Source organism: Triplophysa dalaica, chromosome 6 (assembly GCF_015846415.1).
Source record: "Triplophysa dalaica isolate WHDGS20190420 chromosome 6, ASM1584641v1, whole genome shotgun sequence".
NCBI lineage: Eukaryota > Metazoa > Chordata > Actinopteri > Cypriniformes > Nemacheilidae > Triplophysa > Triplophysa dalaica.
In genome coordinates this window covers 14599389-14623284 of record NC_079547.1, presented here as the reverse complement: position 1 = coordinate 14623284, position 23896 = coordinate 14599389, and the positions used below count along the sequence as shown (strand labels likewise).

Genomic DNA, 23896 nt, shown 5'->3' with positions numbered 1-23896 from the left:
GTTTATGGCTCCGATACATATAAGTTCTGCTTCGAATGTAGCATTTAAGTCAAGCTGCAAATATGAATCCATATGTTGTATCCGCACCGTATGTGATCAGGTGCACATATGCAGTATTATATTTGAGAGACAGCGCCGACATTTATCACCACAGGCAGCTCACACTCGCCCACGCACTTCAGGAAAAAGCACGAGCCCCTTTCTCTCTTTGCTTATGCGCGCTCCCAGAATTTCTTTTTAGACTTTTCGAGAAGGTTCGATATCTGCGACACTCGTAAGAAAGCGCCAAAATCTCCTTTTAATTCTTTTAAAGTAGTGTTCTGTTATTTGGAGAGGAAACCATCGGATTTCTTTTTTAATCACACAAAACTACATCGACCTATTTCGCCTCGTTCCCAAGTTTTAATATGGATGTGGTGTCTCCCTTAGAGAGAGAAGAGACGCCCAGGCTGCAAATGTAGGATAGACTATCCTCTTGTGGTTGATAACAGTAATACAGACAAGGAGAGCCACATACAGTCAACAGTACATTATAAATTGAACAGAGTGAAGGAGTGGAATTTCTAAATGTGCATCCGATCTAGGAAACTACGGAGTAAATGACGTAATAAGAATATCGTTTGCTTCTTAAGAATCTTTGATTCATCGCTATTCATGTTTTGATTTTAAATGTTTTTCAGGTTAGGCTTTCCACTGTTTTGAATGATTTTCAGCGGTCATTTTTGCAACTGCATAAGCATAATTGTTACAAATTACATAAAAATGATCAAATCTACTATTATAAAATGTATTCAGATTTATGCAGGGTGACATTTTCTTAATAATAATATGAAGCATTAAACAGAATTTATTGTATGTCGCATTGTTATAATAATACTTTAATGACATGAGTGACAACTTCTCATCTCTACACTATAGCGGAATTCCGGTCCGGCACCAGGAATAGGATTCTTAACTCTGCCTCTGCCACTCAGGGGATTAAAGGTTTAAGGTCCATTGGCATGCTGTGCATTATCGTGTGGGAGATGAGTTAAGTATATTGGAGTGGCTTACACTCGCCTTACATGTATTAAAATGAAGTAAGTCTTTCAGCAACAAAAGCATGAGAAGTCAAATAAATGTCAGAGCGTCTAAAGATAGATAAAGAAGCAGCATAGCTTAATATTTAGGAAGCTCAAGTGGCACACCGTGGCAATAACAGCAAAATGGAAGATTAACAGAATGCACAAGTATTTAATTTGTAAATTATTTGCATGTTTTACGACCAGTTCGCTTGCAGGTGTACCTTCCTATTGTATAGCATGATTTGACATCACATGCCAATCACAGCAGAATATCTGATAATCCTCTAGTATACAATATTGTACACAATGCAGAAATGCAGTCATATATGAGTTTATATTGGTACCACAAACAGGAGCACCAGTTGGAAAAAGCAACTTAAGTGGAGCTAAATCCTACTGGAACAGATGTGGGCCAGATGTTGATAGCGCAGAGGACCACAGGAAGGAATCAGTGTCCTCGCTGCTCCAGGAGCTCCGGTCTTGATGCATGCGCATGCATGTGTGTTTTGTATAATCCCAGGACTAATCTGTAGAATCCTTCTTCAGTTACAGTGGCTTCAGCGACTCTTCCATTAGGAAAATATCATGCTAAGCTTCACGCACACAATCTTGTTGACATGAGTCTGTGAAGAGCATCCGTGAACCCGGTAAACAAAATAAATTCCTATGCCGCGCAGTCTAGCATTGAGCCATGCAATGGGAGTGCATACTATTTTACAACATATTAGGGTATATTCTACAGTTATGCTTCCAATGTAACTACTGAAAGAATCCTTGTAACAAAAATAAAAAATTTGAAAAGCAAATAATTCGAAAATAAAGTCAGAACAATGTCCATAGAGCACAGCAGAGCAATCACAAAACAAACTCGAAATATATCAGGCATGAATTTATTGCTTCAGACATGTATGCTTTGAGGAACTGTACACACGTCACATTTCTGGAACCATCCACTGTTGTAAAAGGGCACATTACTCAGTCTCTTTAACTCATTCATTTTTCATTTCTCACTCCTATTGGCCCGAGTGCTTCACAGATGAACTGGGCTTACTGGCTGCCGTAGTCGGCCCCCTTAATGACCTACACGGGGATCCACGGGGTCACTTAGTTCTTTGTGCCATCTCACTTTCATGTAACAAGTTCATAATAGAATAATTGCTGTCTTTTTGATTTGCTCTAACCAGGTGGTCGTTCCTCCCTCATTTTTAGTCCCCAGAAAATTTGCCATGCGTTTGTGTGGAAGCCTGGAGCTGGTGCTGGTGTGACATGTCAGATTCAACAAGCTTCATTTTCACATGCTTGACAACAGCAGCTACAATCTCTGAAACATCATTTCTCTCACATTCTGTTTTTCATTAAACAGCCATTTTTAGAATCTGCTCTGAATAATGATGCACCTCGGACATTTGCATGCGTATCTCTTTTCCATACTTTGTCACCTCATGATTTTCATTCAGTAAGTACATAAAAGAGCCCTATTTGTACTAGATGTCAACATTTAAGGCCAACTCTTCCAAACCTGATCCAGAATATCAAAACCCTTATTAACTTCACAGAAAATAGCAAAATGGCTGTCGCATAAACGGTTTAAAAAGCTACGTTCAATGAGTTAAAAACTATCAACTGTAAAGAAATGTCACATTCTGTTAAAGCCCACAATAGTTCACGATACAAATCGGCATTTTCACGGCTAGCGAGCTAGCTCGCATTCATGTTAATTGTCTGCACATTTGAATAAGCAGCGTCAACGTTAAAGCAAAGCATACATAAGCTATGTACAAACTCTTTGAAAGTCTTGGCTGCCACACACTCACCAACCTTTTGCAGAATATCTGAGACTAAAGTGTGAAAAGCTGCCTTCAGGGTGCACAATGCTAGTTAGCTAGTTCGAAAAAGCTTAGAAAAATGACAAGAGTAGAATCAAACTCGTCTTTAAGAAGTAGTTGCAGGACATTCTGGAGCACTTGTAAGAAGTTATTCCTTCTGAAGGCAACGTATTTAGCATGGCTATCTGTCTGCCTTACACCCTTATGCTTAAGCTACTAAAATTAACACATATTCACTCGTACAAAGCAAAGGTTTCATAAGCATTTACAGATTACAGAACACTGTAGTAGAAAACGGTGTTTTTTGCATAGCATTTGGCCTTGCTGTACTTTTCATAACTCTGTTTGGATTATGTGATAAATGTTTATGCCAAATACATAATTTTTGTTCCCATCCTTTGGATAATCGAATGAATGAAATGGTAGCTTGTGTGGCGCTCATTTCCTTGTAAGACAAATGCAATAACCAAAGAAATCCTAGTACAGGGGAATATAAAGTAGAAAGTCAAGGCAGATATGGCAATAATATTCCCATAGAGCTTTAAATCTATCATGCAATTTATGATATCAGGAAAGGGAAAATCAAGAGTAGCACTCCACTTTTAGATTAGCGAAGTGAGAATTGCAGTAAATAAGAGCTTGGCATCGTTTCATCGTTAAATACTGTAGTGGAGGAGAAAAAGAAGATGCAAAGGGACTGCCGTGATGGGGTAGACCATTTTATGTGGGAGAAACCGTTCCTTTAATTCCCTTTAACGGTTCCCTGTTGAGGTACGTGGCCCAGTAGACAAGGTTGAAAGTCCCAAAGAGGACAGGAAACACAATCCGGGACATCTTGTCAATTTTGCTGACGCTGTTGTAGGTCTTTTTGGGGTCCACTGCTGGCTTGGCCTCGGCACTCTTCAGCTGAACAGCGGTGCTGTTTGAGATGGTGGAGATAGCAGCGTCCTTCGTGAGGTTGGGGGTGAAGTTGACACCAGTCGAACAGGCATTGTTCGGCTTTTTGGAGAGCGTCAACGGGTCTTTTTTCTGTGGTTGAGAAAGGTGAGATGATATCGTTAAAGTCAGACGCCTTTAAATGAGACTCATTGTACGAGTGAATCCGCTAACTAACTGCTCTGAGAAAGCCCAGATAATGGACCTGTTTGAAGGTCATAACCTTCTAATTAAAGGTGAAATACAGTCAAGTGTTAACAGGGATTCGGCTCTAAACGTTAAACGAAGACCTTTGCAGAGCTTGGAGAAAAGATTAATTAATAAAGAGACGGTATAATTGAGCTGCCGAGACTATGGTTCAAAGGGCTTGTCAGCAGAGCTGATCGAACCTAATGTGCTCAAATTAAGCAAAGAGTATGTGCATCTGACATTTTTTACAATACATTTTCACAGCCATTTCTGCGCATCCTTTCAAGGACATTAGTATGGTTTGTTCTCTTCAATCTTAACATCAGTGCGTTTGATCGAAAAGAAAATAGTTGGGTAGACGTGCGAGTGCAGTGGGGAGTCGGTTTCAGGTGGGCAGAGGTAATCTGGCACAGTTCCTGCTCATGGGGGTGAGGGACAAAAGGTTTGGAGTTGCATAGACGTATTGATCGTGCTCCACTTCGAGCCAGCCTATTCATTCTACTTCATCTTTTCTTTAGTGTGAAGCGTGTGCACAGAATAACCTTAAAAAACAGGCCTTGCAAGGACTTAACTGCTTCGACTTTTCAGAAGCATGAGAAATTAAACCTCACAGATAATGAACGGTCTGTGTTGACCGTCACTTCCTGCCCTTGCGTACAGAAGGGCTCCTCAGCAGGGGTTCAAGCTTGTGAAAAGACTTCTCTGCAGGAGACGAGGTGTATGTTGGCGTTTGATAAAAAAAAAGTAAGGTTGACATTTAAGAAGGCTGTGCTGGAGGTCCAGATCTGACCTTAAGAGGTTCAACTGTAAAGCTTTTACAAACCCACCCACCACTGTCACATGTGCAATGACAGCTCTTTGGATTCCGTTTGTCCACCACGAATGAGAAATTACCACCAGTGTGAAAACGGATCTTGCATAATAAAAATGTGTCATTTAGGTGTACATCAAATGCGCAGCTCTCAGAAATCTAAAGGAAGCGGGATTAGGGGTAAAGGCTAAATATTCATCCTGTAAAACTTCAAAATTTGACTTCCATTAGCAGCTGAATACAACTGAGGCACGTCTAATAATCGGTTGACATTTGAGTAAGTATCACCATCTAAAATGTTGTGACTGAGGAGTCACAAAGCTGTCTCAAAACATTTACTTACAAAAAGCAAGCAAATTATATAACTATTAGGAAGCAAGTAATGCATTGTAACCTTCACATCACATGGAACTGTTATGCAACTGCACTGCTTAGCAACTGCTTTGTCTCTGAGTCTTTCTCAGAAATGTGCATCACCAATGCAGAACAAGACATTAAAATTAAAAATGAATATAGGTAAATTACTGGCAATGAAACAGAAATAAATAGACCTAAATATAAAGATCTGTATACAGTTTATGCAACTTGTTTACTTGCATCTTACTCAGTCTGACAATATGGTTATTGGACCCTATGTTCAAAACTCACTTTTGGCTGCTGGGCCTCCAAAGCCTTTTTTCCATCCCAAGCCCAGCTGCGCTTGGTAAAGTAGTTGACTGTAGCAAACTCAATGAGTGCCGAGAACACAAAGGCATAGCAAACAGCAATAAACCAATCCATGGCAGTGGCATATGCCACTTTGGGGAGAGAGTTACGGGCACTGATGCTCAGGGTGGTCATGGTTAACACGGTGGTCACACCTTACAGGAGAGAAAGGATTAAACATATTGATTATTAAAATATACAGCGTTGTCACATATTTATCCATCTCATTCGCACAACACTTATCACATTTTTAATTGAGCTGCTGGTGAGCGATATTAGAGCAGCAAAATAAGCAGGCACACAATGCGATTCAAAATGCTTTTAAGCAATGCTAATAACGTTGTTTGCCTGCAGATAATGATCACAGCAATTAATCCAAACATTTTAAGTAGGAGCAAATTTTGTGAATGTGCAGTGAGAGGGAAATTTTTCTCTTTCATCAAATATAATGACACAATATTTTAATACTAAAAACAGTGTGCATGAATAAAATATTGGTTAATAAATCATAAACTAATCTTAACAGCAAAACAAAGCAAACCAGCTAGGAACACAGCTTGTTGTTTCCAATTATTTCAAAGAACAATCATACAAAAAGTACAAATGGCCAAATAGGATACCATTACAAGGTAAAATACTGTATATTACAGTCCCTTAAAGAAATCATGGATGGAAAAACTTTTAAAATGATTAAACAAAGTGTTATCATCGACGACAAGCTCTTAATACTTCTAATTGGTCAGATGTTTGCAAAACCCAGTGACAGACATAAAGGGTGACAAATAATATTGATTATGGCATAAAATAAAAATCACCAAATATGGAGATATTGGCGATATATTCCTTTGTACTGTAGCTTTCAAATCTCACATGCGATATTTGAAATCACTCATATGGTCTAATGACTTCTTTGGATGACGTTAACAACGCTGGAAGAAGTTTTTTAACACTAACATTTCTGTTTGAACAAAAAACAACGAACGTTATAGAAGGGATTTTAAAATGTTAAACAGATGAGTAGCAGAAAATGTAACTAAACTTGAGCGATTTGAAAAATAAAAAGAAGTGCTTCTGGACCAGTGTTTACATCTTAAAAAGTGTTTTATAATGTATATCAACTCTTAAGCAAGCGCCGTGTGTGTTCTTTTAGTCATTTAGTCATTAGCCTGACTGCCACTAGCTATCATTTTTCATATTATGTCAACTTTTTGCTTTTGTGTCCCGTCGAGGAAAAATTTGTGTCCCAAATGACATTCTATGCACTATGCACTCAACCATCGTGTGTATTAATATAGGAAGTGAAGAATCTTCCCAAATACGAAATGGTTTTATACTATCCTGACATTTATTGGTTTCCCAGGCGAGTGCAAATGATGTCAATCGCAAAGCACAATGCTTGTCACTAAAAAATAATTTATACTGTACATTGTACATTCACAGTAATTTTCCTCTGTTTTGTCAGATTGAAGCATAGACACTCTGCAGGGGAACTTTGCTCGAGTAGCCCTTCCCCTACGTAAGCGAAACTGCGACTGTTGAGTGTGTGAAGTGTCCAGAGTTCACACCTAATATTCTCGATTGAAAAAGGGCATCATCCGGGTACTCAAAGTAGGCTTCTTTTTAGAGGATTTTCAACGCACTACGATTTATACTACAAAATGGGGTAGTGCATAAGTACACGGTTTGGGATGCACCTAAAGAAAACCATGTGAGTTTAGTACGGCCCGACAGAATTTTCACGTCTTGGTGAACTGTCTAATATTTAAAATGGAATTGGACTAACAGTATCATTAATAATTCTTGGTGCAAAGCATCAGAGAACAGTACTTGGGAATTGTCTGAAAGAGCGGAGGTGTGCTGTCCCTGTCAGATACTGAGATCTGCAGATAGCCCCAGGCAGAGAAGGACAGCGGTGCTTTTCAACATAAATAGGAATGATAGTACAGTCCCTCAGGCATAGGGCTCAGGGATCTCTGAGCCTCAGGCTATGCAAATAAAACATCTTCGCATGTGCAACATCAGCAAGTGCATCTCTCTCTGTTCATGTATATACTATGTGTTCCTATTTATCCCAAATCTGTTTGTTTTGATGTGTCCTTTGTAGCTCAGTCATAGAGATCTACTTGTTTGCGTGGGTGCGTATTCCTTGCGGACTGTCTGTTTAATTTGCTGAATATTGCCAAGACACATTGCAAGGCCTTTGGAGCTGAATGGGATGATGTGCGGTTTTAAAACAGTCGTTTGAGTGGATTAGCTTTTCATTCCCTCTGATTGCATCAGTCAATTCTGATTTCCATTTTGATGAGAGATATCGACGTATTAAGCAAAACGTTCATTAATAGGCAAAAGAAACGTTGGGTAAAGCAAGTGAAAAAGTAACATAGGCTATTTCTAAACGATGCTCTACGTACAGTCAGACAGGCAGCCTTAGGGAGTAAACATCTGATACTATTAAGCAGACGATAATGAGTTTTTAAAGAATTTCTATGGTTGAAGGAAGCACTAACCGAACACGGTCCTTGCGGGGACAGATTCCCGGTTCAGCCAAAAAGAGACTTGGGACAAAATGACAGTCATGAAGCAGGGCATGTAGGTCTGAATCACAAAGTAACCAATCTTCCTCTTCAGGTAGAAATGGGCCATCATCACTGTGTATTGACCTGCAAAGAAAAGTGAAACAGGAGAGCACAAAAATGAGAGAAAGGATAGGGATTTGAAAGAGTGATTGAAAGATAAGTAAGAGGGGATGCTGAAGAAACAAAAGAACTAAGAAAAGAAAGGGATAGAGGGTGATTAAGCTCTTGAGGGATAAGTGCAAACCAGCTGAGAGGTTTAAAGAGAAAATGAGAAAGATAGAGAGGGATGGAAAGAAACGCCATGAAGGAAATATAATGACGTAATAATATCACTCGAAACAAATGAAAAGTTATGTGATTAGTGTTTTTAGAAGTCTCTTTGAAGGAAACTGTTTGGAATTTGGTGTTTACTGGTGTGTTTTTTTTACATTTGTAGGTGCTGTGCTTCCTAAGATTAAAGCAAAGCTGTGTCAGAATATACGGACATTGATGAATTTTTTTAAATTAAAAACAACAATTATGGATACCCTACAAAAAAATGTGTATACTTGTATTAAATGTATTCTAAATAGAATTATTTCATGCTAAGTATACTGAAAATCCATTTACACTTCATGTGCTAAATAAAAATTTCATGCAATTTCACTTTTGGTATCCTAAAGCGGTATACTTTAAAGTCTGCTAAAATTTAAAAACAAATTTTGTACTACAGAAGAAGTTCTGAGGTCCAACTAAAGATAAATACCTGATTTTGACTGAATTGGATATTGCTAAAGAGGAGCTATTGCAAGTATACTTCAGGTACACTTTAAATATATTGCATTTAAAGACTGATATTATAAAAAAACTCATTCAAACCTTATCAAAAGTAAAATTAAAACATATTTTAGGCTTAATGTTAAGAAATATGCATTGTCTACAAGTAGTACTCCAAATAAAGTTTACCTATAATTTTATATCAGTAAGTCTTAAGCGAGATGTCAGTAAATACATGTTTATTCATTTAAACTTATGAAAGATATGTATTTTAAATGTATTGCTTTTTTTCTATGGTATTTTTTTAATTACAAATATAATAAAAGCACCCGATTCAGCAGTGGTTTATAGTTTTGCTTTAAAAGCCAAAATGATAACAAACTCTTTCTATCCACCTCCTTATACTTGTCGAGTTAAAATCAATTAGCAAAAAAACACAAAATAATGAAAAACAAAATTCACATTTATTTCTTAAAAAACATCAGAAATTGTGACATCGTTCACTTAAAAAAAGACATTTTGCTACTTGTTGGGTTTACTAAATTTAAACAATTACATATTTTTTGACAGTTATCTAACTTAATCCATTCAAGTTAGGACTACATGAATGATTTGTGTTGTTTTAAACTAGCAGATTATTTCCATTCCCCATCATGCTTTGGAACTTTAATTAAAACCTGTAATGTTCAACCAAAAATATAAATTCTGTCTTTATTTACTCTCCTTCGAGTAGTTCCAAATCTGTATAAATTTCTTTGTTCTGATGAACACAGAGAAAGATATTTGGAAGAATGCTTATAACCAAACAGTTCTTGGACCCCATTGACTACCATAGTAGGAAGATTACTTTATAATTTGTTTTGTTTTGTTGAACACAAAATAATATATTTTGAAAAATGGTAGTCAATGGGGTCCAAGAATTTGGGTTACAAGCATTCGTCCAAATATCTTTCTCTGTGTTCAACCAAACCGAGACATTTATACAGATTTGAAACAACTAGAGAGTGAGTAATTAAATTTGGGGTTAATTACGTGTAAAAGTTGACACCCGGTAAAGGGTAGTCTTGTGAGGTCTTGCCTGGTGGTCTCGTTAGCACCAAATAGTGGTCGTTTACTGTAATGTCTACCCATCAAACCTATACAAAAAGAAATCTATTATATTTTGTGTGTCTTGTGTGTTTTAATATGTTAAAACCCCATAGAGCAGGTCATCTGTATAGATCCAATCTAAATAGGAACCATAGTTATGATGTCACACGCATTTCACACATGGTGAAGTAAATCATTAATCAGAATAGAAAATAGAATACAGAGTGAAAAATATATCCTGTTAACAGAGCGAAGATTGAATTTGAAGCTTTAAAAAAATCCTTTCGAGCCACACAGTCTGATAAACTATAGAAAATCCACTGATGACTGCTGCTTTCTCCTGGCAAAATCGGATTTTTGTGTCCCACTAATCCCTTGTCACAATCTGCATCCTGCAGGCTTCTCTCTCTCTTGCTCTCTCTCTTTCAATAGTTCCATCCGTTCTGTCGGCCCGGGACATCCTTGTTCGGGATATACTCCCTCAACTCACAGAGACAGCGAACAAAAATAGGAAAATACGGTAAATGAAAAGAGTGAAAACGTGATCTAGCCGGGATCAAAGCAGAGGGCTTTGGCGGATCAAATGAAGGGAACCTAAAGCTGATGAGCATTGGAAAGCGGGGAAAACTTTGACCATCGTGTTTTGTGAAGGCCCTGGAGGACAACGATGTCCTCATCAAGAGGGGCTGGTGGCATCCCCCATTTCCCAGTCACCCTTTTATTCCAATGACCGGCGGGAGAGCAGGACTGGCAGTGCCCCATTTCAGATATTCTGCTTTGATGTTGCCTACGGGGTGAGACTCTACTGACAACTTCAAACATGCGACTCTGGTGGATTTTACTGCTGAGCTTTTGGAGTGTTTACGGTGAGCTACCGTTTATAGCGGAGAACAATGCTGCCATGCTGGTCAACTGGTGAGTGTTCTATTTTCTTCTAATCAAACTTAAAATAAAATAACAGGCATGAAAAGTTGAAAGCACAAGCGAGAACCCGAGGGGCCAGCCTCCAAATCAATACGAATGTGTTGGGACGGGCAGGTGCTATTTTCTGGATGAGCGTTCTTAATCATAAAAGGTGACAGGTTGTCTGGATGTCTTTACAGTGCGGCTCCAGTGATTGAATGTTGACATTTCCACTGGAGATAATTTCACCCCTATTTGGCAGAATGTGATCTTTCTCTCTTATTCTCTTCCTGCTGAATTCTCTAAATTCAGCTAATGACCCTATGCTCATGATACTGAATCCCGATGGATCTATTTTTGTCATTGTAAAGTGGTTTGCACCTCAGATTAGCAGCGGTAATGACCAGGAGACCTTTGTCCTGCATGTCGAGCCGTGTAAAAAAGGTAAGAGAGGGAAACACTGGTCTCTGAGGAAAGCCTCGGAGATTCATTCTAAAAGATATGCTTCGTATGCTGCGTGCGTTCAAAATCGATCCCAGTATTTCAAGAAAAATGGCTCAGTACCGGTGACGTGGTCGACACGGTTGATTGTTTTGCTCTGATCATGACCTACGCAATACTATGTCATATTGAACATGACCTGACCGGCTGTCCATATATGTACATCCCTACAGGCGGAACAGGGGAAAGCCCACCACACATATCCTGGAATGATTACAAAGCCAAAGGCAGCAATAATAAGTGTATATTACCAGTCCTCTTTACATAAGAGAATTAGGCAGATGCCATCCTGTCTGCCCAGACCCCTCCCCACCCAGCTCCCATGTGTCTCCCGTCAGCGTCGGCCAATGGCTGTTCTCTGACGTCACGTGGTAAAAGCACAACTGATAGGGAGGGGATTAACCCTCCAGACCCAATGGCTCAGGATAAGTTGTTTTTTTCCTATATCTCTCTCGGTCTCGTTCTTTCATCTTCATCTCCGTAGCCGTACGGCAACAACAGCTGGTGGGAGGTGTATTTAAATCCTCATCACACGTTTGTCATCAGGCTTGATTTAAAAAAGCCACAATCATGGAAGAGCTATCACATTATTTAAGAGAAATTCTGTCATAATGCGCAGCATATGTAGGAGAGTGTATCCGAGGAGATGCGACAAATGTCATTCATGGTTATAATGCGTGAGACGCAACAAGTGAGATGATAAGATCTCTTGTACGGTGTGAGAAATTATGATAAGAAACACATTTAGAAGCCAGGCAGACACATGGGAAAGGAATTGTAAATAATGTTAGTTTGTATCCAAAGCGATTTGAATTAAAGGTAGACATTTTATCATAATGTGTGTTCCCTGGGATTTGAACCAATGACCTTTCCACTTCTAATGTAACGATCTAGTTGAGTTTCAGAAATGCTTTACCTTACTAATGAAACTATACCTTACTAATGATTATATGCAATGACTGGCAGGTGGGATTGGGTGGGATGAAGTGCTTTACCTCGACTTGTGTCAATATCTTCAGTGCCAGCTGTCTGGCCAATCAGATGGTACTGGTTGAGTCGTGAGCCCTCCTCTGCCACGACCACAGACTTGGCAGGGTCTCCAGTCCACTTATATACCACCTCTGAGATAGGGTAGGCATCTGGAATAGCAAACAGAAATTTACACCCTATAACTCCCAGCATGTTCGATTATTGACCAATAGATAGATTTGTATAAAAATAAGATCACTTTAATATCCCAACTGTTCTACCCCATATGTATAATTCTGATATTCAATGAACTTTTGAACATAAACTTTTGAAAGATCGCAAAAAATAACCTCTGTGATAAACAAAAGTTTATGATACTTACACAGTTTGTCTATTTACGCAATTGCAAATGAATACATTTATTTTTAACCCATAATACAATTACCATAAATCAAATACTAACATATAACCAGACTACAGCACGGTCGCTCAACAAAGCCTCCAAAAACTCTTTCAAACTTTATTAAAAACATGTTCCCTGATAAGAAATTCCTCTGTGAATTAATTCTTATCTACTTATGCCCACATTGCATTATTTAGGAGATTTGTATGCGTGATGATGTTTAACGTCCCTGACATTGTCTGTATTGCATTTAGCAACTTGTTAGCAACCAGTGTTTTTAAGACATGAAAACGCTTTAAAAATCACTAGCAATTAAAAATAATAAGAGCTTTTGTCCACCACAGACAATCAAAACACAATCAAAAACCCAATGACTTTAGGGCAATGGAACCAGTGCAAAAAAGTGCTAAAATGCTAAATAGCTTCTGGGTTTTGCATGCTTCTTACCTGTGGATCCTTAGCAACAACCCTTAGCAATGTAAACATTCCATTGCAGTTAACATTCGATCAGTTACTATTTTTTCCAGCGGAAGAAAGGCTTTTATTGATTAACTTCATGAAAGTTGCTTTAGTATATATTTTTTGGCTTTAAAATTTGTATTGTGTCCAAACTGTTTAGTAAGAGCAATAAAGTACTTATTGCTATCGTATATCAACAGTTGTTTCATTTATCTATATTTTCCTTTATCCTAATACTGTGCAACTTGTGCTACGCGACAAAAGAAACGCATTAGAACCAACTATAATTTAACATTTTGTACACACTGGATGCAGCTGTCGCGTCCGGTGTAGACACGGTGTAAGAATATTAGGGAAACATTATTTCTAACAAAGTTGCAACTTAAAGGTCCAGTGTGGAATTCTTGGAAAGATCTATTGACATAAATGGATTATAATACACATAACTATCTCTTCAAAGATGTTATGTTTTTAATGTTATGTTTTTATTACCTTAGAATGAGTTATTTCTATCTACATACACTGCAGGTCCTCAAAAGAGAGGAGTGAGCCATTAGTTGCAGTTCCCAACCTCACCACTAGACACAGCTAAATTTTATACACTGGACCTTTAAGTTAAACATAATTGAGAACTCAGAGGTATAGAAAAGCAGGCTTAGGTTTATTTATTACAGCAATGGTAGGATCTTGTTAACCACACATGGTGAGTAACACAAGCAAACTGTCATTTCTCAAATTAAGGACATGCAGTGGGTCTACATCTATCAATCATAGCAAAATATCTGCTTTCTTTATCAACAGCAGGCATGCTTGTCTGACTCTGCAAGGTTTAGTGCCAGGATAATAAATTCAATCATCTGCACCTGTGTGGCATAATAGGATCAGAACATCATGTGAAAAAAACAGCTTTCTATAGACACCTGTACCTCACTTGGAGACAACACGATAGGATATTTTAACAAATGTTACGTGTTCTGAACTGGTGCCAAGCTCCCACATATGTCAGAAATTGCAACCTTGCATAGTTTACCCTTTACAATGACATTGTTATAACATAACTTGTCTTCCTTTCACAGAATGGTCATGAGACTTTTAGAGTTTAGCAGAGCTTTTTTTGTTCTTTCTCTAAAATCAAGTTGAAAAAAAGTACAATTATCTTATGAACTGATCATACATTTACATAAACACCTGCATCTGAACGCTGAGATTTCCTTTCTCGTTCCTTTTCTTTGTTTTAACTCCCTCCCTCCATGGTGACATCCAATCTTAAAGAAAAACATTAATCCTGCCACTCATGCCGGAAGTTTACAAAGCTTTTAAGATTGAATCCGGCCATCTAGACTGTCGGATTATTCTGCCCACAGTCTACAAACATCTCCTTAGAATAACCCCTCCACATTCCAATACATTTCTTAAATTCTCAGTCTCATTTTGCCTTTCAATGTAGGAGACTCAAATACACTCAACAGGGACAGTTCTCTCCAAACTCTGACTAAATCATGAGAAACGCATACTCATACACGAGAGCTGTAACAACAATGTGTCAAGCCAGGCCAAATGTCTTAGATGCCACAAAGATTACATTTAGCATGCTCAAACAACGCAATATGTTACATAAAGCCGGTGCGAGATAGGGGCCTTCGAGGCCGCTCGAAGACACTTCCCAGAATGGGACGTCCACTTGAGGACAAGCCCAGGTATTACATTTTAAATCTCTATAGATTTAAATGTATAAATCTATAGAGACAGAAAAGAGAGAACATAATTAATTGGCAGATGCAAGTGGAATAAAAAAGAACGTGTAAGTATTGTTACTTTAAAACTTAGGGCATCACATTACAGTAAGGTTCGATTTGCTAACATCAGTCAACATGTTAAAGGGGTCATGTTTTGGTCATTTACAAAGCCTTGATTTTGGGTGTCCTGTGGTTGGATTTCTTGCTTGTCTGTTCAACAAGAGTCATATTTTTCACATATTTTACGATATTGCATCTGTCTTCACCATTTGCTTCATACCAAATGCTTACACTCTAATAAAAGTTGAGTTACGGATTGTAGTGTTTATAAAATTTGGAATGGTTCTTCGTCGTCTCTAAAGCAACCCAAAGCGGCCCCTTTGTTGTGTCTTCCTGGGGGTGGGATTTATGTGAATTTAGGTTTGTGATGTCACTAACCCGGGATGAAGCTTGTTGTAGTCTCTTTACTTTGCTGGGGTTTTTTTATGCTCAAACAACACAAAATACACACTAAAGTTGAAAAAGTGAAAACATGACCCCTTTGAGATTTTTTGGTCAAAATGGTTAACATGAACTAACAATATTTTACAGCATTCATTAATCTTAATGCTACTTTCAAGATTGACAAATTTATTTTTTTATTAAAAATTTGTATCTGCTTGTATTAATTGATGCACACAGAACCAACAAACAAACAAGTAATAATTGTTTTGAAGCTACTTAATGTTAATAAATGTGGTAAAAAGAAGATGCTCTTTGTAAATTCATGTTTGCTAAGGCTTACAATGATAAATGAAAACTAGTACTATTAATTGTTAAATAATCACAATGTCTAAATTACAGCACCGTTTTTAATGGAGAAATACATTTTCCATAGTTTTTTATTGTTTTTTTTTTCATATTTAGTACTATAAGCATCATGTGTGTGTGTGTGTGGGTAGGGTAACCCCTACGGTATGGGGACAAAATGTCACATCGTAAATGGCAACATCCAAAATCCTTGTCGGGACATTTTTTGGTCCCCAGGAGGAAACAAGCTTTTAAATCATACAGAATTAAATTTTTTTGTCAATCTTAAAGAGCAGAAAGTTTTGTATGATTGTTAGGTTTAGGGGTAGGGAATATACGGAGCCGTTGAAGGGACATTGGCGGGAAAAAAAAACAGAAGACTTCGAGAAAGTTTTTGCGTGCTCACGAGTTAGTGTGTGCCTGTTATGCATAAGAAGGCCTTTAGATGGCACCAGTTTAATCCTGGAAAAAGAAAACTTGCCTTGCTTGCTCTGCATTGAACAATTAATATTTACAATGAAAACTATTTAATTTGCTTCAAAACTTTGTATAATTCGCACTACATGGAAATGGTCTGGATACATCACATATAATCTATATCGTCAATAAAAAGCTTATTGAAGAAGCTTCGTGTATTTAACACATCGTAATGCACGCTTGTCATTTTATGCGCGCAGGTGGATCGACACTGCAGCGCGTTGTTCAAACGCTGCCTGCCAGACCGGCAGAGATAGGACAATGGACAAACGCTATACGAGCTTATGAAATAAATGATTTGTCAACGACTGCCACGATCATTCTTATTGATATTATACAGACATGAACAAAGGCACCGGGATTCTTCCCATACATAATAGACTATGCAATAATAGTATTTGGCACCTAAGCTGTGTAATGAATTTGGCCTTTTGAAAGTTACTGCCTTCATGCATTAATATACGTTGTGCATGTTTTACATCAGACGTTTTAAAATATCCCCTCTTAACTGCATAGACGTACCTATTAATTTCTAATTAATCTACATTTCATTTAAACTGGTGCCATCTAAAGGCCTTTTTATGCATAACAGGCACACACTAACTCGTGAGCACGCAAAAACTTTCGAGTGCTCACAAGAAACTTTCGCGTGCGCACGAGAAAGTCTTCTGTTTTTTTTTTTTCGCCAATGTCCCTTCAACGGCTCCGTAGGAATATGATATACAGTTTGTACAGTATAAAAACAATTGGGTCTATGGAATGTCCCCATAAGACATGGAAACCCAACATGTGTGTGTGTGTGCGCGTGTGTGTGCATGCGTTCGTGTGTGTCTATGCTTTTAGTGATCATTTGACAGGAAGCTTATCATTCTTATTTATATACTTGTTTCTGGGTAGAGATCTTCATTTAGCACACAATTACCGCATAACAATCCTTTACAAATTTCAGCCTGTTCCAGCCATTACACAAATCAAGCATATAAGCTGTTATCATGCTTGTCTGTTCTGTTGTCTGTTTTCCCCATAGTAAACTATAACTTTTGAAGAACAAAGTCTATATTCGCTGTGTTCTATGAAGTGAAAAAATGTCATAGTTGGACCAGCTGTCTTCACTATTATGCATTCATGGTATCATCTTCTGTAAACCGTGTGTGACATTTAAAACCTTTTATAAAAGAAACCTGAAGAGATGATGAGTGAAATCTCTGTCACTTCTGTTTAAAATCATTGTTTGTAGTTAAGGGCATGACTCCTTTAAACATCATTATTCCTTTTTTCTGGGTTTCTGGGTTACATATCACAGGATGTTAGATCTCCCAAGGCTGGCATCTGAAGAGCTTTAGCTGGTAGGTGAGAGACTACAACCAATGGAGTCTGAGAGAGTAAAGACAGCGCCGCTAAATATGGCCTGCGATTTTAAGCAGAACTAATTGGATTGAATTTAATGGACATTAGCTGATCTTAATAAGCTCTGTTAAAACTGGTTAACCATACAATTTGTCTCAGTGTAGACAAAGTGTATTACAAAGCGAAGAATTGGGACGACATAAGTTTGACGACTCAGGGCCAGTGACACTCAAAAAGTTCTAAAAGTTTGTATTGTCAAGCAAAAAAGAAAAAACATGATCACACTATACGCAGATTTAGAAAGAACATTTTCTGAACACTGATAAACAATGATTTCAAGAAATGACTCAATGACTATTTACTGTGCGGTAACTGTGTGGCAAACAAAGCAGCATAAAATTCATAATTCCTCATAATTTATTTAGTTTCACAGAACCAAGAAGTCGTACAGGTAGGGATTGTCCCAAGGGTGAGAAAAATGGGAGCAGTGTTATAAGTAACACGTTATTGTGTAGACCTGCCATTACACATTCCAGTGCTGATATAACCTTTCAGCACCAAAGCCAAACCTAAACTTATTTAAATTTTTTAATAGATATATAAAAATATATATTGCATTATTCTGGACATAAATGTGATTATCATCTTTTGGGGTGAATCTGGGACAGAGAACGCAGAAGCTGCAATTCTGTATGGATGGAGTTAGATATACACAATTTCACTTTGTAAAAAAAAGACAAGACAAAAAGTGTTTGGGAAAAAATACGGATACAAATACAGATTTTATGGCTTTCGTTTTAAAACAGGACCCAGAACTGAAAAACTAAATAAGAGGGATAGACAAAAAAACTGTCATCATTTACTCACCCTCTTGTCATTTTAAATTTGAATGACTTTCTTTATTCCAAAGATCACAAAAGATGATATTTTGAAGAAAGTTGGAAACCAAACAATGGTAGTACCCATTGCCTTGCATTGGTTTTGTGTGTCCATACAAAAGAAATGAATGGGTACCACCGTTGTTCGGTTACCAACATTCTTCAAAGTATCTTATTTTGTGTTCTGCAGAAGAAAGAAAGTCATACAGGTTTGAGATGACAATGTTGAGTAAATGTTGACTGAAAGCGCATTATCCTGTGAAACATATTGAGAGAAATTAATTTGTTTTGACTTTCAATTTTCTTACATGTGCATAGTTTTGTAACATAATGTGCAAATCTAGCTGTATAAGATTAAGAGTAAATCTAGCTATTGATAGGGCCCATATAAAATGTAATGACCTAAATGTATTAATGTAAGAGAGATATATGGTTAATGAAATTTATGGTTGCGACAAAAAAAAATATGAGCACTCCTAAAATAAAACACCTGAAATAAAAAAAAAAAAAGACTTCTCTTTCTAAAAAGAGTATGTGAAAGAGAAAAGCACAAAACATCAGCAGAGGATGCTAGATTACAATATTGTAATCTCTTTAAATATAATATAATACTATAATATTTTTTCTGTGCCTTATCTTTGCCAACATCCACACTTATGGGCTAGCACATGGCTACACATAAGATCATATAGCAGGTAGTTTTTCAAAGCATTAGTAGTTTTCCATGAATGGTTTGACTCTAATTCAATGACCCTTTATTAAAGCAACCTTTGCTAACTCTTCAAGCAAATCAAATCCAGTAGATGACATTGTTAGTGTATTTTGGCTTTGCAAGAATGTGTTAACACCAGTGATGACAAAGAAGCAAAGACATGCAATCAGGATTAAATGGTCATTGTGAGTAATGTACACTGTGTCTGCAAGATAACCCACTATGGCAGTGAATAAGAGCGTCTCTTTGAGAGAAGAATATTCTGTAACAAGAGGCTCTGCATTACTATAGCTTCACAATTGTCCTAAAGAGTTGAGCACTGTTTTCTCTATGGAGCGTTTTGGTCGAGATGACGTGAAAACCAGCCGTCTGTCACTGTTATTCAACCGGCCAAACAAAAGCTGCTAAGTGCTGACACAATTTACATAACTCTTTACATAACAGAGCACAATACTTCAAGTAAACACATTTGTTGCCTGATTTACAAGTCCAATCACTAATTCTCCACTTTATAAATCTGAGCTAACACTCCAAAAGAATGCAAAGTAGAAAAGGTGGTTAACAATTCACTGCAAGAGCCCTGTGATGCAATAATCGCATAATAATGAATTATTTATATATCATGACGGCTTACAAGGTTTTTAAAAAAATGCTTGGCATATATGTAAATTCAGGTCAGATATTTATATATATATATATATGGATGTATAGAACACCACTGACTCCCATAGATGGCAAAATTACAATGGAAGTCAGAAGTGTCCTAGAACTGTTGCTTTCCTACACTGAACAAAATTATAAACACAATACTTTTGTCTTCACCTACATTTTTCATGAGCTGAACTCAAAGATCTAACACTTTTTCTATGTACACAAAAGACCTATTTCTATCAAATATTGTTCACAAATCTGTCCATATCTGTGTTAGTGAGCACTTCTCCTTTGCTGAGATAATCCATCCACCTCACATGTGTGGTATATCAAGATGCTTAGACAGCATGATTATTGCCCAGGTGTGCCTTAGGCTGGCCACAATCAAAGGCCACTCTAAAATGTGCAGTTTTATCATTTACCTTTACATTTATGCATTTGGCAGACACTTTTATCCAAAGCAATTTACATTTGCAATATCCTATACATTTATACACAGGTATGTGCAATCCCCTGGGATCGAACCCACAACCTTGCATGGTTAACGCAACGCTCTTACCCACAGAGCTACAGGAAAGCTCAGCACAATGCCAAAGATATCGCAAGTTTTGAGGGAGCGTGCAATTGTCATGCTCTCTGGAGGAATGTCCACCAGAGCTGTTGCCTGTGAATTGAATGTTCATTTATCTATCTTTAGCCTTGTCCAAAGGCGTTTCAGAGAATTTGGCAGTACATCCAACCTGTCAGAAACCGTCTCAGGGAAGCTCATCTGCATGCTCGTCGTCCTCGACGGGGTTTCGACCTGACTGCAGTTTGTCGTGGTAACCACTGGAGTGGGTAAATGCTCACATTCGATGGCATCTGGCACTTTGGAGAGGTGTTCTCTTCACGGATGAATCCCGGTTTTCACTATACAGGGCAGATGGCAGACAGCGTGTATGGCGTTGTATGGTTGAGCTGTTGGTGTCAGTGGGGTTATGGTACGGGCCGGCGTATGTTATGGACAACGAACACCGATGCATTTTATTGGTGGCTGTAGAAAGCGACCTGATGCAGGGACGAGACGAGACAACGGAGACGGGAGCTCTCGGAGCGACCAGAAAGAGAGAGGGGAGAGAGGAAAAAAAAATTATAGTCCGGTTCCCCTGCACTGTGCACTTCCGTTTCCCCAGAGCCACCGCTTCGGCACCGCGAGGCCACTCCGCAGCGAGGAGTCTCCAACAGCATTTGTCTCCTTCCTCCCAGGTGACCAGTGCGCGCACAGCTGGCGCTCATTAACAATTACTCACCGGTCTCGAACCACGGTCTCGCCCCGCCTACTCCACTACAATGGCATTTTGAAGGCACAGAGATACTGTGACGTGATCCTGAAGCCCATTGTTTTGCCATTCATCCGCGACTATCACCTCATGTTGCAGCATGATAATTCACGGCCCCATGTTGCAAGGATCTGTACACAATTCCTTGAAGCTGAAAACATCCCAGTTCTTGCATGGCCAGCATACTCACCAGACATGTCACCCATTGAGCATGTTTGGGATGCTCTGGATCGGCGTATACGACAGCGTGTTCCAGTTCCTGCCAATATCCAGTAACTTCTCACAGCCATTGAAGAGGAGTGGACCAAGATTCCAAAGGCCACAATCAACAACCTCTACCCCTTTACAGTAAAACTACACATTTAAGATTGGCCTTTTTTGTTGCCAGCATGAGGCACACCTGTGTATAATTTTTTTTCAGATTAAAATTTCGGACACCCCGGACGACCCCCCAATACAGTAAAACTGCAAATTTTAAAGTGGCTTTTTATTGTGGCCAGCCTAAGGCACACCTGTGCATAATTTTGAGTTCAGATCAAAATTTTGGACACCCGGACCACCCCCCAATACAGTAAAACTGCACATTTTAAAGTGGCCTTTTATTGTGGCCAGCCTAAGGCACACCTGTGCAATAATCATGTTGTCTAATCAGCATCTTGATATACCACACCTGTGAGCTGGATGGATTATCTCGGCAAAGGAGAAGTGCTCACTAACACAGGTTTAGACAGATTTTTTAAACAATATTTGAGAGAAATAGGCCTTTTGTGTACAACTGTTCCTTTAAGAATGAAGTAGTTTAAACAAATCAAGAACGAAGCAAGAATCAAGAAAAATAGTGGGGTACTTCAGGCGTTCTCCCAGACCCAGACTAAACATAAGAGAATTAATAATCTCGAAAAAGGTTTTCAGCACACCAGCCAGCTACAAGAATATGGGTGTTTTCTCTGTGAACAAAAGGCTTTTGTGACAGCTGGGTATCATGTATCATATACTGGCACAATGTTGCTCTTTCAGGGTTGGCGCATATATCAAAAAGGAATCAGATCAAATCTTGTTGCTATTAGTATTTTACTTTTAGTACAATTATATTGGATACCTTACTTCTATACACATTCAAATTTATCAACCCATAAAATGGAATGAAGAAAGCTGTGAGATAAACATACACCTACGAGAGGTCTCCATCACAAAGCTTTTATAAAAATGTTTTTTATGCAATTAAATATTTAGCCTCACAGACATGCATGATTCTAAAACATCAGGGACACCCTTGTAAACTTCGTTTGTCTCTCTCTGACTGTGATAGTACTGCCGTATCCATCTACAAAACAAGCCCTAAAGGATCTTCATGTAATGGCCATGTCTTGTAATGAGCAACACTTAAAAAAATCGCATCATATCATTCTTGCATCTCTAAAACCAAAGGCTTTCTTCACAGTGTATACGTGTATGTGAATATGGGAGGAATGGGGTGGAGTTAAGGCAGGACACCTTCCTCCTAATCCAGTCCTCAAATCACCCTCCTCCCTGCAGCCAGCAGGTGATAATCTTAATCCTGCTCCTGGACCGGATTCCATGTGATAATGAGACTAAACTGGACAGACGTACACCGCAAAAAGCAGAGACCTGAATTTGTTACCTTAATGATCTATTTCTACCTGATCTGACCTTTACGACTTGTGTTAGTCTAACCTGATGTAGTCAGGCTGATTCAATCAGGCTAAACAACCTGTTAAATACATTAGATAATTTTTTTCTGTCAACATTTTATAGTGTATCTTAAACAACAGTATGTTAGCTGTCCTTTATTCTGGAAGAGATGAATCGCAATTATTCATTGCACAACCCCTCTACATCCAATGAATAATTGCGATTAATCGCTTCCAGAATAAAAGTTTGTGTTTGCATTATATAAAGTTTGTATGTGAACTGTGCATATTCCTTTGTATTTATAAACACACATACATATGGATATTATGTAGGCGTTTTAGTAATTTAAATTACATATTAACATTTATTGATTTTTACATTTTGTATTTTTCTATACAGTACATGTACACATATGTCTTTATAAAACAACATGAATATGCACAGTAGGCAAAAATATATTATGTAGACAAAAAAATGTATTCTGAATGCAATTAATCACGGTTAATCGTAGCACAATAGAATCTATATCTATACTGATAAGAATACAAGTGTATATATTGTTTATACGAATAACCCTGTGAGAAGACAAAGTGTACCAGGAAATCTGTTTTGTTTCAACATTAATCTTACAATCTTAGTCAAAGCTGAATGTTACAAATGCTAAACAAAAAATAACAGTATTGTTGTATTGTGACCTGGATCCATATAGCCTAATACTGTATGTGACATGACTACCATAGCATTTCATGCTAAATATATTCAAGTTGATTCTACTTCAACAGTTTGGTCAAAACTGCGATAAAACTGGTCAATGAAAACATATAGAGCAAACAAATAAAGAGATAGACTAAAATATTTTTGCAACATACTAGCAGAAAGATGAATCTTCCAATTCGATAGGAATCTCCCATGACAGAAACAAGATGAATCTCTATTAGTGTTTCTACAGAATTACTGCTCTGCCAACTTTTTATATCCCCTGCTAGAATTCCTTGCTGTAATAAGCCAACCAAATTGGTATTTAGAAATTTGGGGATTCTCTTAAAGTGTGGTCTCCTGCTGCTTGTGCTGTAACTGGCTCAGTTTTAAAATTGAATTGATTTACCCTTAATGCTTAACAGGAATTAAAACATTAAATAGCAAGATA

The 23896-nt window shown here is 37.9% G+C and overlaps 1 protein-coding gene across 2 annotated transcripts in view; it reads right to left on the bottom strand.

Moving 5' to 3' along the window:
• Nucleotides 1–1940: 1940 nt before the first annotated feature.
• Nucleotides 1941–23896, bottom strand: part of gabra5 (gamma-aminobutyric acid type A receptor subunit alpha5) — a 30845-nt gene continuing 8889 nt past the window's right edge. For both annotated transcript variants that reach the window (XM_056749833.1, XM_056749832.1), the window contains exons 7-10: nt 12352–12495; nt 8039–8191; nt 5475–5686; nt 1941–3919 (exon numbers count right to left, since the gene is read on the bottom strand). In XM_056749833.1, coding sequence (XP_056605811.1) covers nt 3611–3919; nt 5475–5686; nt 8039–8191; nt 12352–12495 — 818 coding nt within the window. In that variant the 3' untranslated portion in view covers nt 1941–3610. The remainder of the gene's footprint in view (nt 3920–5474; nt 5687–8038; nt 8192–12351; nt 12496–23896) is intronic.